We start from the raw sequence: 15,752 nt of genomic DNA, 5'->3' as shown, positions 1-15,752 counted from the left end.
ACTGTGCCGGAAGATGACTTTGAGCCCTTTATATGCCAACCAAAATGCCACTTTGAAACTCACACTCGAAGCCGCTGTCTAGCCAGGAGGATCTTGTCCCGAAGTTCTTTCAGGTTGAGCTGCAGCATGTTGTGTGCCTGGCGAGCTCGTGCCGCAGACTGCTCGGACCGGCTGGCCAGTTGGTCGGCTTGCTTGATGCCCCGCTGGGCTTCGTCAACTACAGAACAACAATGAAAGCACATGTCATGGGTACTCAGTTATCTCACATACCTTTGAGACGTACGTTTCACTTATGTGCTCCCAATTTCTTCTAAACGTCCTTTTTATCATAACTTTCCCGGAAAGTGTCAGTCAACTAGCCCACTCAAGAACCATATGCACTAGGAACCGTACTTTTCAAAGGAGAAAAAGGACAACTCGGAACCGCCCTGCAAATGCTCTCGTGAAAGCTCACGTTGCTCCCAGTACCATCACCAAGCCTGGTGCAAGCCCTTGAGAGGGAACAATCGGAGCAGCTCTGAGCCCTTTTTACCCATTGGAAAGCACCAACGACTGTAAAGTAGCATGAGCCATTCCTATCTCAGTATGAACAACACCGCGCAAAACATGTCCGATGGGAGTTGAGTGAAACTACATTATCCCATTTTTGCTTGGGAAGCTCCATTCCGAAATAATTTTAATTAGCCTTCTCAACTACAGCAAAAATAATGTCTCTTCGTTGCTGAAGTAGAGCAGAAACAGGCGACCCCAGACAAGAGGTATCGAAGCCCTTGCCTGGGGGTTGTCTGAGCGCGAGCCCCACGCTCGCAAAGCATGTGCGTGTGTATGTGCAGCCAATGTGACCCTCTTCAGCTTTCATTCCGCTCATTCCTTATAAGATGCTCAAGGCTTCACAACACTGCCCGCCCCTCCAGCAAAGCCACCCTATAGACTAACTGGAACGTCGTCATACCTACGCAGATATTCGCAGTGCCATAGTTATCAAATACATGGATGAGACAAATGGATGCTATGTAGTACACAATGAAACCATACTTCCATTTGCCTCATCCATGCTAGTTTAGTAATATTTGGTGCGCAAGGATGTCTATACTTAGTCGCTCCCTCTCTCTAAACACTACAATGCAGCCTGTGTTGAGTTTGAAACCCCTGCACTCAACAAAATAGTCTTGACATAGTGCTCAGAATATAATTGTATTTAACATTGCAAAGTAACACATGAACTAGGAAAGATGCTACAGTGGAGTGCTCCATATTAATTTCAAAATCAAAAACCAGATCACTGATTATATTAAAACAAAATGATGTTTCGAGATTCGTACAGATCCCCTGTTCACTATAACAACTGGGAGCAAAACCTCGAAACTTCATTTTGCTTTGACTATAGTCAGTGACCTGTTTCTTCCCTAAAATGACTCCACCTGACCAGACGGTATTCTGTTGAGCTTTCGACTACAACACCGTTCCTGAGACACCAGCATGCAAAGTTAGTAAAACCTCGATATAACGAACCTCGATTTAACGAAATTTGCAATGTAACAAACTATTTTTATTTCCCTATCTTAGTTTTATTGAATTAACGAAACCTCGATATATTGAAATTCTCGATATAACAAAGTTTTTCGCTGCAAGTACAACTTCGTTATATCGAGGTTATATCAGGTGCTAGTTGGCAAGGCTAACCTGCTTGCACACACAATCAAACACACACATGCACTGTTCACTCACTGAGGCGTGTCAGGTTGTCGAGTCCCGCAGCCGATCCTGTCTGTAGAGTAGCCACTTTGGCTGACGTGCCCGCAAGGAGCCCAATGATTCTGTCCACACGGTCGTTGGCCCCTTTCTGCTTCTCGTCTGCACGATCGGCTTCCCTGAGCGCATCGTCCAATGGACCAGCTATGTCAGTGGGAAGACGGTCCAGCTCTCGGTTGATGGCCGCTATTGCTTGGTTTCCGTCTTCAATGTCTTCGCCAAGACCCTTGAGCCTGCTCTTGGTGACACGCATCGTGTACTGCAGCTCTGGACATACAACAAAAAATAGATACCAGACATGTGTGGTCATCATCATCAGCTTATTCAAATTCAATGCAAGACAGTCTCACTCATAAATCTCTCATTACCCACCGTTGTGCATAAACTATAACTGTCCTATACCGGCAAGTTTGCTAATCTCATATATTCGTCTAATCTAATGTACGTCAGCTTCCTTTTCAATGCTCTCATTCAAACACTGGCCACACAAGGACAGGAAGTATATGAATCAACGATAAAAATGTTTGCAATTCATTACACAATGAAACAAAAGAACAAAGAAGCAAGAAAAAGTAAGAGCAAGAAACAACAGTGGTTCAAATAGCAAAAACCTAAGCAACAAGATTTGTCAAACAGCAAATGTCGAACGAACTAGCACAACTTATCAGTCAATTTTGCAGTTGCAGTCACTGCAGCAGCCCTCCCAATTTTAAGTATCGCAGCTGTTGCAAGCGGATATTTAGGCCTAGCAAAACTCCGCCAGTGTCGTTTCTTCGACATTAGTGTAAATCAGAATGGGTGAAGGAAAAAAATAAAGAAAACAAGAAGAAACAGGTGCAGTGGAGCTCTAAACCGAAACAACAGCCCAATGGTAGCAACTCGCCCAATAGCATCACCCTTGTGAACCTAATTTCAAGTCCAACAGGCCCTTTCTTTTTTGCACTTCATGATCCTTGTGGTGTAGTTTCAATGTAGCACTACCCCTGTTTCCTGTTCCTTCTTGTTTTTCCTATTTTTCTGTCACTCATGCTGAGTTGTGGTAATTTCAAGGAAACATCACGGAATACCAACTCACTCAAACCACCACCCCCTTTTTTTTAATTTTTTATTTACAGAACTCCTGCAACGCCGTAATGGTATTACTGCAGGGGAAGGGGGTGGGTGGGTGCATGTACAAAGTCGACATAGTTTAAACACATTGCTAGAATAGAATGTGAAAACTGAATAAAGAATACAACAATAATAGCATATTACTATGCAATTTGTACAATATGCAAATGGCAAACCGATGAAAGCGTTTAAAGTGGAATCTCATTGATACGATTCTGCATAATGCATTTTTCGGGATAATACTTTTTTTTTTTTCCGAGCCAGTGTCTTATAGGAGCATTGTATTTCGGATAATACAATTTTCAGATGATACGTTTTATTTTCCGGTTCCCGTGAAGATCGTATCAACCAGATTCCACCGTAATACACATGTCACAAGTCATGTGTAAGTCACCATGTCATCAAGTCATCATGTGAACTCTGCCAGCGCTCAGCCTACCTGGTATGTCTTCGTCTCTGAGCTGCTTCGCCTGTCTCAGCAGATCTTCACTTCGCTCCCTTGCACTCTCGGCTTGCTGCATTAGGCTGTCGCCAGTTCGTGGATATGCCTGCACATGACGGAAGAGTAAACTTGTTAGCATCTAGTAAAACATTTATAAGCTAAGCACAGAAGGCTGTTCTTGTTTAAAAAAATTCAGTTCTTGCATTCAGACGAATGTGAGAAGCAGCAAGTTTGTTCAGTTTTTTTATTTTTAAACTGCATTAAATGCAATGGCACCGACTTCCTCTGCACAAAGATAACTTTGATCAATTAAAACAATAGAAAGAGGGAACCTAATTCCTAGTGTGCACCTCTACGCTGTACACTTAACTTCAACAGACGTAACTAATATACGAGTCCTCTACACAAAAGCTTGCGCCCACTTTATTTGGCTTTGATATGCCCAGCATGACACATGCGTCAATAAGTTGGATGTTAAGGTAACAGTTTCCCTTTGGGAGAAACCTAGAGCATTCCCAAATGTCATATGGTGCAATATCACCTGAAGTTATGACTAGAGACCGAAAGTTAAGGTAAAATGTTCATTTCTTCTTTACGTCCAGATTGTGACCATTAACATATAAGCACAAAAAATTGGGATAGAAACATTAGAATGGCATCTTCATCGCGCCTACAAATGCCTATTTCAAGGTTGGTGTGTGCATGAAAACTTTATTTACAGAAGTCCTGAGGCTCGACTCTTGCAAGCCAAGGCGGGCCACACCCATGATGGCACCGTTAGGCCCAGCCCTTCAGCGACATCGCGGGCCCTCTGGTTGGTGCCTATGTTGAATTTCTAGGGCCTAAAATTGCATTTTTTCCTTGCTTTGTCTAGCCTCACTTTTTTTTAAGTGTTATAACCCACTGCAGAACTTTACTGAAGGCAGCTGATTATTACCACAAACGCTTTACCGGTGTAAAAAATTATTAACAGACTGCTTTGCAGCAGTGTAGAGCAATGCCGTGAGAAGGGCTCAAACTGCTCTGTGTGACAATACACTTGAAGGCGACTTAGCGTTCTCATGCAATCAATTAACATTCTTCGGTGACATCGAGAAATTTGAATGCTCGAGCACAACTCTGACCTAGAACGTGTGGCTCATTCTCGACCTTCACAAAGGGTTCTCCACTATCCCCAATGGAACTCTTGCCCCCCCCCGGATGGAGTTACTTCAAACTTTCAATCAGTCGTGTACAAAAATCCTGGGTTCTCAGTACTATTCAAGTGTCAAAGGTTCTGACCAGGAAACATTGTGCAATTCTAGGGAGCACTGGATCATCGAACACTCCTTAGTGCAAGCATGTGCCCCTTACTTCAGTAGATCATAAGTGCTCCTTTCAGCATATAAATTGATATACAGTGAAAGAAGGCCCAACATGAAACCAGAAAATTTTGAGATGGTCCTTGTTCATCACTGCTTTCACAACTCTTCCCACAGCGTCTTGTCACACTAAATTCCAGCTAAATCATGTAACTTAAGCAACTCGCCTCATTCTGTGTTATCGAGAAAATAAAATAAATTTACCAAAACAGGGGTTTAATGAGCTGTGTTTCTTAGAACATCATAATTTATCCTCAGATGCACAGCGTAAGTTATTATTTCGACCTATACATGCCTAAAGTACAGAAGGTATTTGGCACCTATACTACATGCCTTAAATGACAGCTTTAGTGCCCGTTATAGACATCTGAAATAGCATTTTTTTAGTGCTTAAACATCCGGAAGTTGACTTTCTTATCATGCTTTTGTTGAATTGCTCTTTTTTTTTCATGAGTAGCTGACTACTCATAACTATGTATTGAATATTAGTGGGGCATGTTGCATCGAAGCAGCAGGCACTGTATTTTCACAGTGGAGGCATCAATCTTCTTTTAACATTAGTGAAACTACTGCGGTTCTGAAGGCTCTGTACTCAATAAAAGTGACATTTGTGAAGCCTTCTTGGAACACTAATCTGACACTTAAGCTCAGCCTATTATTTGTACAGTCAAACCTCGATATAACGAACAAGGATATAACGAATTATCGGATATAACGAAGTAAACAAAAATTTCTCGCCAATATTAGTATGTGATATAACGAATATCGGATATACCGAAGGCCCTCTCGTGTCAGATACGACTAACGAGGTTCAACTGTATTTAGCATCCCTTTATTATCTTTGCTTTAAGCTGAGAGCAACGAAAGCAGCACCTCGTCAAAAGCTCTGTCCGCTGCATCAGCTGCTTTCCTAGCAGCATCCTCGGCATCCCGGAGAGCGTCGACGATGTTCTGGTAAACACGGGCAGCCCGCAGGGGGTACTCGGAGACCTCTTGCGTAGTCCTGAACTGGCTGTTGTTGAGAGAACAGAATGACGCTACAAGTCCCAAGCATAGCGGTTCGGGCGAGTCGGTAATGCATGATTCAGCATTGCTGGCACATGATAAACTAAGTGAGATGGCGATGCACGTAATGAATGAGACGGGTAACCAAGGGGCTCAAATTTTATTAGTCACTACCACATGAAGCCAAGGAAGACGCAGAAGAAAGTCGACTGCGGTTATAAGTGACACACAGAAATAGTAAGGAAAAGGGAAATTAATGTGGACGAAAAGACAACTCTGAACTCACATCTTCCAGCATCACGCTTGCGATGCTCTAGCAATTCAGCTACCAAAGAGACTATCCTCCTGTCCATGCTCATTTCCGTGTTGCATTACACGTGACACTGTCTGTTCTTTTGGTGTCGTATATCATGTGTTACCTACATTGGATGCATGACGTTGCAGACAATTTTAGGTTCAGCCCTTGGGCGCCAGCATCTCGGGCAATAGTAATAGTAAACACTTTATTTAGGTCCTGAGAAGCTAGGCAGGGGGGCCTCGGGCAATGAATATTTTTTTATTGCGATAGCAATTATATGGACACTTGAACCGGATTTCTGCCGTCGGCGTCGGCGTCGCCGTCGGCGTCGCCGTCGCCGTGAGGTTCCCTATAGATAAAATCTTCGCCGCGCGCCGTACTGCCCGAGAGGAAGCGTGCGGAGACGCGCGCTATCACGGAGAGCGAACGCACTCAATCTCCCACGCGCAAGCAAGGAAGCAGGAAGCCAGCGCCGGAAGGAGCAAGGGGGGGGGGGGGGGGGCGCACTTCCTGCCAACAACCGCGCTCGTCGCTCGCTCGCACCGTCTCTTATCTCCACACGGCTCTGACCTTTAAGTGCATTCGCCGCTCAGTTTCCGTTGAAGCGATAGACCGCACGTACCTTCGCCCGCTGCGGCGTATGCTTGCTGCCAGCGTTTTGACAGTCGTTGTCTGCTGTCATTCAGTGTGATCTCTTCATGTTTGTGCGCGCTCACACCACGCTTGTTCATTCAGTTAGTAATAGTCGGGCCACATTTTCCAACGCACGCTACACATGCAATGCTGCCCGGATCGGCAGTGCAGCGCTACAGGTGTGTCCCTTCGCACGCGCTGCCCACAGGAAGCGCTTCTCATCAACACCACCGTTTCACACGCGCCTTCTCGTGGTCATCGAGTCTCTCTTCATGTCGGTCTACTTACGCCGCAGCACACCTGCTTACTTAATCAGCTCATGTTTACTACAATTCATATTGCTACCAAAGCCGCTCACCTTACTTCGTATGACATTGCTGTGTTGCTATCGCATTCATTGCTTCGCCCTTAGGGCGAAACTGTGACATTTTTTTTGCACCTTTGGTTAAGAATTGTTCAAAAAGAAGAAAAAAAAGATGAAGCGAAATCCAGTCAAGAGATATAGTTAGGCTGGTGAGAAGCATTTACTTGTAAGAGACATGGTAGCAAGCACAAGATTGGGTGAGGTCACAAGAACAATGTTTTCTCCTGTTCTTCTCTCCATCTACCTCCACTTCTTCCACAATTCTTCAACAAAGGTGCCAAGACAATATGGGTGTTTTGACCTGTAATTCCTAGCACGTGACATTATCAACAATTCTTACAGCAAACTTGCCATCCTAAAGTTGCAGTTACCAGATCAATAGTACTACAGAAATTTAATATAATCATACGGCGGTCTACTTTATCTACAGTCAGCATGAATTTCACTCAGGTTGTTTACTTATCCACCTGCTTCTACCCCAGTTGAATCGCACTAATTCAAGCTCGCAGGAACAACGCATGTTTGTTTGTTGGTTTAAATTGTCTATGGTTGAACATAACATGGCCCAGGAAAGGTTTATGAGTTATTGCATGAATACATTTATTCAATGTGGAGTTAATGGATACTTTTCAAAGAATATGAACATTTGCAGTATCAGAGCCATATTTGCATGTCCGGGTTCCTGGCCCCTTCTTGACACTTGTGCCTGTCAACATACACATCAGCCTGAATATTAAACATTGGCAAGTTTTGACACTTCCCATCTTATTGAATGTCCTCTCTTCTGCCATTTTTCTCTGCATTGCTCTGCTATGGGAAGCCAAAAAAAAAAACCTGAACTTACCATGTTAACCATGAACCTTGCTTGAACACTCATGAGTGCCTTCCAGATGCATTGAAAACAAAATGGGCTGACCAACACCTTGAGATTTGTTTGAATTGATTGAAATTTTAAATTAACCCGAGTTTGAATAACTGCGAGTCAACTGCAGCTCCTTTTCTGTGCTTGCAGTTTTAGCACTGGACACCACAATGTTGAACAATGAGGCATTTGTTGCAAGTGAAGCTGAGAAGAAGTCACTTACTCCGCAAGAGCACCAACATGGGCTCCCATTTCGTCGGCGTGGCGTCCACATTTCAGGACGTATTTCTCTCTGTACTCCGGATTGAGGCGATCGAGAGTCCCCCGACGTTCCTCAAGTGCATCAGTTGCATTTGAAATTTCCATCAGCAGCCGAGGTAGCTCCTGAGTGTGCAACAGCCAACGACAATGGTCGCCCGAGATTTTGTGAATGCAGAGGCTACTGCCATTAAATCAAACACACAGAGTAATTCAAATAATGACATATTGCTTTTAACAACCAGATCTTTCAGTATCACCAATTTTTGCCTGAACTCTATGCAAAAATAACCTGCACCTAGCATCTTGATCATCTAATGTGACACACAATTTCAAATTCTTTCTTTGGTAAAGCTTGCTGGGGAAATCAGGCACAAGATTAATACAGTAAAATAAAGCCAAGTAATGTTGATATGAGCTGACATCATTTCCGTTTTCCTTCATATATATGAAATATGCTTCCTTGCATTTGCTGTTGATTACTATATGCATTATTAAGTTCCATGAGGGTGTGCTAACATGCCTAAATTATTACCAGTGCTACTTAAAGCATCTAAGTGGAAACATAAAAGATTGTGGATAATTTGTGACACAAGTATAACAAATTGGCACTTCATATGTTCAGGGTTAAGTACTTTGTGCACTTTGCTACACAAATTCTCAGATGACACATAATCTAAGCAGTTATGCTAAGCAATTGGTCACAGGACAATACCATTTCACAAGAGGGCAAAAAATAATTACCAATTTAAATGTTCATTTCAGACAAATCTGAAATATCCTACAGTACAGCAAGTCAACAGCAAGTTTAACCTTTTAACTAGATGAAAGTACACAATCCTGGCATTACCTTCAATCATAATGAAGAAATGAGTTAGACTGTTCCACCATTCAGTCCCTGCTGTCTCTTGTGAGTTTAAATGTTATGTGCCGAGTCTTTCGGGCCTGGAAATGCAGCAAATATTAGAAAACTCACATCAAACTTGAAGGCAGCGTCAATAATTGCGTCTCGGGCTTTCCTCAGCCATTCTCTGGCCTCCACGAGCGAGGCATTTGCTCTGCCAGCTCCGTCTTGGCTTCCACCAATGAAATTCTGAAAAAAAAAATAATAATAATCAATATAGACCGGCTGTAACAGCTTGATAGATTCTTAACAACAGCAAGCAAACTTAAGGTCTAACCAAAGGGCATCAAGTTACCATAGGCAATAATGCAAAAAGTGCTCCATGCAACTGAAGAGCTTACAAAACAATATCAAAATCTGTTTAAAGACCTACTTAGCGCAAACATACAAGTGGAACTTTGATATACAGCCACCATTAGATATGTAGGTGCAGTGCCACAATTTCAACAGAATTTTGAAGACGCACCTGCAAAGTGAAAGAACAGGGAGGGAGTTTGTACATCCTATCACAAAAACGTAAAGGCCAGTCTGCTGTTGCCTGTAGTGGCCTGTTAGCCTCAATTTTTCCACAATTGTGCTGCGTTTTTGTGCACTGGATAGCTTTTCAGTAGACTGTTGTTGGCAATAACAAAGAATTGCACGTTTGGGAGACGACCAAACCTAGTGGAAGCATGGAACATGCAAGCATGTGATTTGACCCTTGCACTATGACAGCCGTAAATATTGGCAGCAGTACTGTAGATGCACACTGGAGCAGCACCGTGGATAGCGTGGCAAGTGTTGCCTTTGGCACATTGTCTGCTATACTGCCCTAAGTGCTACATGACTTGATGAGAAGAGAAAGTTGATCATGGGTGACAAGAGCTACATGACTACCCCATTTCTGTTTAATAGTCACAAAGTTTTTACGATGTGCATGAGTTTCCAAAAAAACGGAAACAGATAATCTGGATGGTTTTTGCCGAGCACAAGCGACTTTGCCTTCACAGCAAGTCACTCAATGTCCAGTGACACGGAAGACAACATGGTACATGCAGACCTCATCACGCTCTTCACTAGCTTGCACAGTATAACTGTGCTATAGCATTCGGGCTACCAATTTCTTGATTTCCCATTTAAGTTTCTACTGGCTACATAAATAATTTTTTCTTGCTACCATAAGTTTACCAAGTTATGTACCAGGCAAGCAGAATTGCCACAAGTTTCATGACTGCTAGCAGTATACTACAGAACACTTGCACTACCCTCAGGCATGAAAAAAAAAAGTCTCTGTACAGCCCACCTCAATTGACTGAAGGGTCTGCAGCTCCCTTTCCAGAAGGTCCAAGGCTCTGGCTGTCGGGTTCTGCACCTCGTTCTGGATTCGGCGCACCATTTCGCTAAGGAGCTGCTCAATGCGGTCGAGTCGGTCGGCCATGTCGCCTACTTCTTGCAGGTTGAGCACTAGGTTCTTCACTCGCTCGAGGAGCTGGTGTGCCTTCCTGCAAGTCATCAGGAGAGAGATAGGAAACTATACTTATTGAAGTGGTTGGGTTTCCAGAGGCTTGATCAGTCAGCCACCCGGCAATTGGGGCTGAAGTGAGGAGGGAGTTTCGGGGGAAGGATGTGGGCGGTGGGCCACTGTTCCAGCGTATGTGTGGCGTGTTAGGGTATTCTCCATAATATGTGCATTGTGCTGGAAGGTCACCGACAAGGTTACATATCAAATAGAGTCGAGCCAGTGTAGATGAAATGTTTGATTGTGCTTGGCGAAAAAATGTACCCTTTCTTCAGTTCAATATCGCATTGACCTTGGAAAAGGTCCTCCTATCCTCTTGGTAAAAACAGGAGCAAGTTGCATGGCCTTTTGGCTATTACTACATTTATGTTATGTTACATCCTTACGTTATGTTAATTCTTATGTCATGTCTTTCCCCACATAAAACACTTTTGCTCGGATAGCAACAAGCTTAAATAAACCTGCAACTGTATAAAAGGCACTGTTTGCATACCGACTGGTATGCCACCCTTGTGAAGGTGTTGACATACGCAAGCCCACTTTTCCATGTCAGTTAGAAAAATTTGCTAACTGTAGTGCCAGGCTGATTCGATGAGAAGAATTTTAAATTGAACAGCCCCATTCAGGAACATGTGTGTGCAGTTTGCCATGACATACGTGCATGAAGCTCATAATTTTTGGCAAGTACTTATACTTCTGTGTGCACATTTTCAAGCTAAGAGTTTTCACCTATCCTGTTTGTAGTAGCTGAGTGTTGTACAAAGTATGAACTAGCCTAAACACATACCATAATTTCTGCATGCGAGCACCTCAATGAAACCAAGACTGTCTTTTCTGCCTTGTCATAAATAACCCTGTGTAACTCTACCCCCACTTTATGTATTCTTGCAGACCAGCACACAACACTATAGGGATTGTGAAAGGATACGCATGGATGAAGTGCCAAGCTAGTGCACTATCAATAAACTCTCCAAAGAACCTAACTTATCTCAACCATGCACTTCGTGCATGGTTGAGAATTGTTTAGTTGACCTAAGAAGGTAGTAGTATCCACTGAATTCAAAATGTTGCCTGTTACTTTTTCTTCGCATTTCTTACATTCTGCCAAATGAACCTTGCTTTCTTTGTCTGTTAGGTGCGATTAGATCAATGTTAATTTCAAGTGCCTGCAATGCCCTTGCACTAGCGATGATTTTCATTTAATATACAAGCTTGTTCAATAAACACTTATTGAAAGTATCAGTGCACTTCATGCATGTCTATCCTCTTACTGTCCCTGTACTACTGTGCATTTGTCTGCAAGGATTCAGCACCGACATGCCCAAAGCTTTACTCTTTCAGAGTTCACATATGCTTTCCACTTTAAATAAACACTCCTGCTAAGGACTACAACTCAGAACGACATCGTAAACGCAATCGACAATACCAGGATAAGCGTTTATTAGTAATGAAAGACATTCATACCTGTGCTCCCTGTTTGATTCATCCAAGGGACGTTCGAAATTGCGCTTCTGCAACTCCAGCAGGATTCGTCTCGCTTCCTCAACGAGGCGCTCAATGCCGGTGGCTGTTCCACCATGCCCAAAGCCGTGCTGCTTCAGATGGTCCACAGCATCTAGAAAGAGTTTCGTTTTCAATCTAAGTTTTATTTAATTTAGAAGAGATTGGTACCAATATTATGATCATCATCATCATCTCTTATGTGTTGTGAAGGACAAAGGTCTCTCCCAGTAATCTTCAGCTGCTCCTATCTTGTGCCACGTACCTAACTCCATCCTTCGCTGGAAAACTTTCTCATTTTATCCCGCTGCATTGTCCTTTGCTGTCCTCAACTGCATTTTCCTTCCCTGGACACGAATTGCATGGCCTACCAGACTTTATCTCTTCCTTTTATTTTAAACTAGACAATCAGCTACATCCATCTGATCTCTAATTCCACGCACACTAATCTGTCCCTTACATATAATATTAGAGACAAATATGAAGCGCTGAAATTTGCAGTAATACCTCACATTACATGCGGCATCTTACAATAACTAGAACCAGGAAACACCGCAAGCTAAGATGACTCGACAGGAGTGCGTGCAATCTTCACTCAATGTGGTACGTACCAATAATTTCCTTCCAGTACTTGTTCACAAGCTCCAGCAGATCCCTGGCTCTCAGCAACAGGTGGTCGACATCATGCGCAACTCCGGGTAGAGTACGGACCATGTCTTTGGACTGCAGCGCATGAAATTAAGAGGTGTCTATAAAAATATAGCTCCGCAACTGATGTTGAGTCTAATTCGGAGTTCGTTTTTCTGTTGAACAAAGTTATGCTTCACAACTTGTAAAATCCTTTGCACTAGCTATGTACTACAACAACAAAAACCTCGGAACTTAAATCACTGCACTAAGGTCATACTGCAGCCAAGTGATAGCAAATGTTCAGTAGTCCTAGTTAAAACTCTTTAATCAGCAGTTAAAGGTCATCAAGACTTCTCATAAGTCACGGTAAAAGTGTAGTACAACTCAGTATGATCACAACAGTGAGGAAGCTGGCTCCAATTTAACAGGCTGCTGTTCTTCAAGAAAAGCTATAAACAGCAGACTTGTTTCGCTCTAAGCATCTTTGTGTTTGCCTTTGAATTCAGCGGGAAACAGTCCACTAATGCAACAACTCATTCATACCCTTTCAAACAGGATCTCTGCTTGTGTCTCCAAGTTGAAGTGGAACGAAAAGTTGGACAGAACCTGGTTGCCACTGTCGACTAGGTGGAGGTAGTTGTCAAGGTCAGTCTGGAAGGCAGAGCAGTTGTTACAGACAGCGAGAATAACTGAGGTTCCAAATACACAGTATCTCGCTGCACTGATAAACTGCGCTACAATGGCTATTTATCTACTCACCCTCATCACACGAGAGGTCTCCTGAATTGCCAACAAGTGAATCCAGGGAGCGGAGATGATGTCGGTGGCATTCAACCTGTCGAGGAGCGCCAACATGTGCTCCACTTCGTCGAGCAGCCGTCCCGTGCAGTCGTCATCGCAGGCTGCAAACGCCAGTGTCATTTAGAGACTTTCAAAGCTAAATCTTGCCTGCCACCAATCATTCATACACCATGCATCAGTCATGCATCAATCGTCGAACCTGATTTGAATTGGCACCACGCATCAATCAAGTATGACTTGCAGTCCGACAAATTGTGTTTTGCCCAAGAAAGTGCCCGAGTGAAACAGGACCTTGTTCAGAAAAGACAAGCTCTATTTTCTTAAAAGTAGTCAAATCAATCTTCCATTAAAAAAAAATTAACTCAACCTAGTTAATGTGATCCCTCTAGTTCAAATAATTCACAATACCTATGACTTCGAAACCGCACAGAACAACCAGACGAAACCAACAGGCGGTTTTCATTAACAAGAGTCAAGCCGCTCAGTTTTCCTTATTCTTTTCACTCTAGAAAAGAAAAAAAGGCAGGACAGGAGACCCAGTCAAAAAGGTATATATTATTTATTTACCTTGGATTTATGACTCAAAAACACAGTTTGTCGTCAAGGGTTTTAGCTGTTTTGTATGGGTCTTAAGAGTGTTTTGGGACAGAACCCAACCAGACACAAAGAGGTTTCCTGAAAGAGGAAACTGTCATCTACAATACTGTCATCAGTGGTACAACAGACTTCTATTAATTGGACTCCAGTTAATTCAATTTTTCACTTAATGCGATCTCGACCGAAGGTCCCGCTGGCGCCCATGCATTTCTATGGGCCCAAACTTTGTTATTTCGATCCTAAAATTGGCATGCGCCAGATAATTTGAACTTGATTGGTCAGCATGCATGCACCTGACCCCAATCGTGACCCCTTTAGACGGCAGTGTCTGTCTTGGTGAAGATTAGTGAGCAGCGACTACAGTGGAATCTCGTTGATACGATCTTCACGGGAACCGGAAAATAAAGCATATCATCCGAAAATCGTATCATCGAATGTATTATCCAACCAAATCGTATTATTGTAAAAAGAAATAAAAATGTATAATCCCGAAAAACGTATTACGCAGAATCGCATCAATGAGGTTCCACAGTACATCAGACACACACCATCCCCCTGCCAAAAACACCTATTTTCGGCCTGCCAAAGGAAGATTCTCAAACGAAAACGGTAGCTCACAATGAATAATTGCAGTGTTAACCCGATCAAAGAGCACATTTTTTTTTTTTTACAATAAAACTGGTCTGAAAATTATCTACGCAGTGCAATCAGATATGAACCAAAACATTGTTGCGGCATTTGCAACAGCCTACCATTTGTTTCTCTATGAGCCTACAATCAGAGCCAGCGTCATTACCATTGCCATCACAGGATCGCAACTAGTGTACCATGCTCGCGTAGCGAAACAACAACGACGTACCGCTTTCAGTTTTTGATTACGGAGACTCATTTAAAACTAAGTTATCTTGCATGACAAGCTAGCGGCAATGAGTTTCATCGCATGTTTTTGCCGTTTCGGAGAATCGCTTGTGTAGCATGACGAACTAGCAAAGTGGTTAGTCTAGGCGAGAACCACTATCCCATTTGCAACTGCTGCAAAGTCGTATGAGAAATGCAGAATATCAAACACGCAATGGACTGTACGGGGAACATGTTGTGGTTCATAAACAGAGAATAAATGCTGTTTGAGAGTCATAATGATGGACACAAGGCGTAAATGCATCTTTATTCCGTGAAGGTAAAGTTTGTGTGTTTGACCTTTTTCTTATTACCACAATATCGGATGCATGCTACATTTCTCTTCCTAAAAAATCTAATGCACATTCGATTTCTACTTTGTTTAGGATCTCTATCGCCATTTCTATGTTAGTTTTCTACTTTGAGCACATAGAAAATGGGTCAGTGTTCAATTTGGGGGGTATGTTAGAATCAGGCAAGTACTGCCAAATGAATAGGCGGTGTGTTCCGGCTTTTCTTTCTACCTCTGGTTTAATTCAACCCGCCAGATAATTTGACCATTTTCGTCAGTACTGTCAGAGTCTAATTAGTGGAAGTGCATGGTGTAAGGTGTTAAAGCTGTCAATCACTGAAAACCACACTCCGCAAACTGTAAGCGTCCTGGTTAGCTCATATGGCAGAGTGACCGCACCGGGAAGCTGCTGGTCCCAGATTCGATCTCCAGGCCAGGACAAATTTTCTTCAACTGCTAAGCTCACTTTCTGCGAAACCAGTATGGGTTTTCTTTGTAGCCTTGCACTACTCTCAGGTACGTGAAAACAGTCTCTATCATGACGCTCT

At 43.0% G+C, this 15,752-nt stretch overlaps 1 protein-coding gene across 1 annotated transcript in view; it reads right to left on the bottom strand.

The window, feature by feature from the left end:
* Positions 1 to 15,752, bottom strand: part of LOC119431528 (laminin subunit alpha-1-like) — a 151,500-nt gene that overhangs the window by 42,785 nt on the left and 92,963 nt on the right. Inside the window, 11 exon segments of the mRNA XM_049657901.1 lie at positions 66 to 217; positions 1,729 to 2,019; positions 3,302 to 3,410; positions 5,539 to 5,677; positions 8,051 to 8,211; positions 9,062 to 9,178; positions 10,272 to 10,470; positions 11,952 to 12,102; positions 12,599 to 12,710; positions 13,161 to 13,268; positions 13,377 to 13,519. Coding sequence (XP_049513858.1) covers positions 66 to 217; positions 1,729 to 2,019; positions 3,302 to 3,410; positions 5,539 to 5,677; positions 8,051 to 8,211; positions 9,062 to 9,178; positions 10,272 to 10,470; positions 11,952 to 12,102; positions 12,599 to 12,710; positions 13,161 to 13,268; positions 13,377 to 13,519 — 1,682 coding nt within the window.

This window comes from Dermacentor silvarum, chromosome 10, assembly GCF_013339745.2.
Source record: "Dermacentor silvarum isolate Dsil-2018 chromosome 10, BIME_Dsil_1.4, whole genome shotgun sequence".
NCBI classification, from domain to species: Eukaryota; Metazoa; Arthropoda; class Arachnida; order Ixodida; family Ixodidae; genus Dermacentor; species Dermacentor silvarum.
This window is presented reverse-complemented; position numbering and strand designations above follow the sequence as displayed.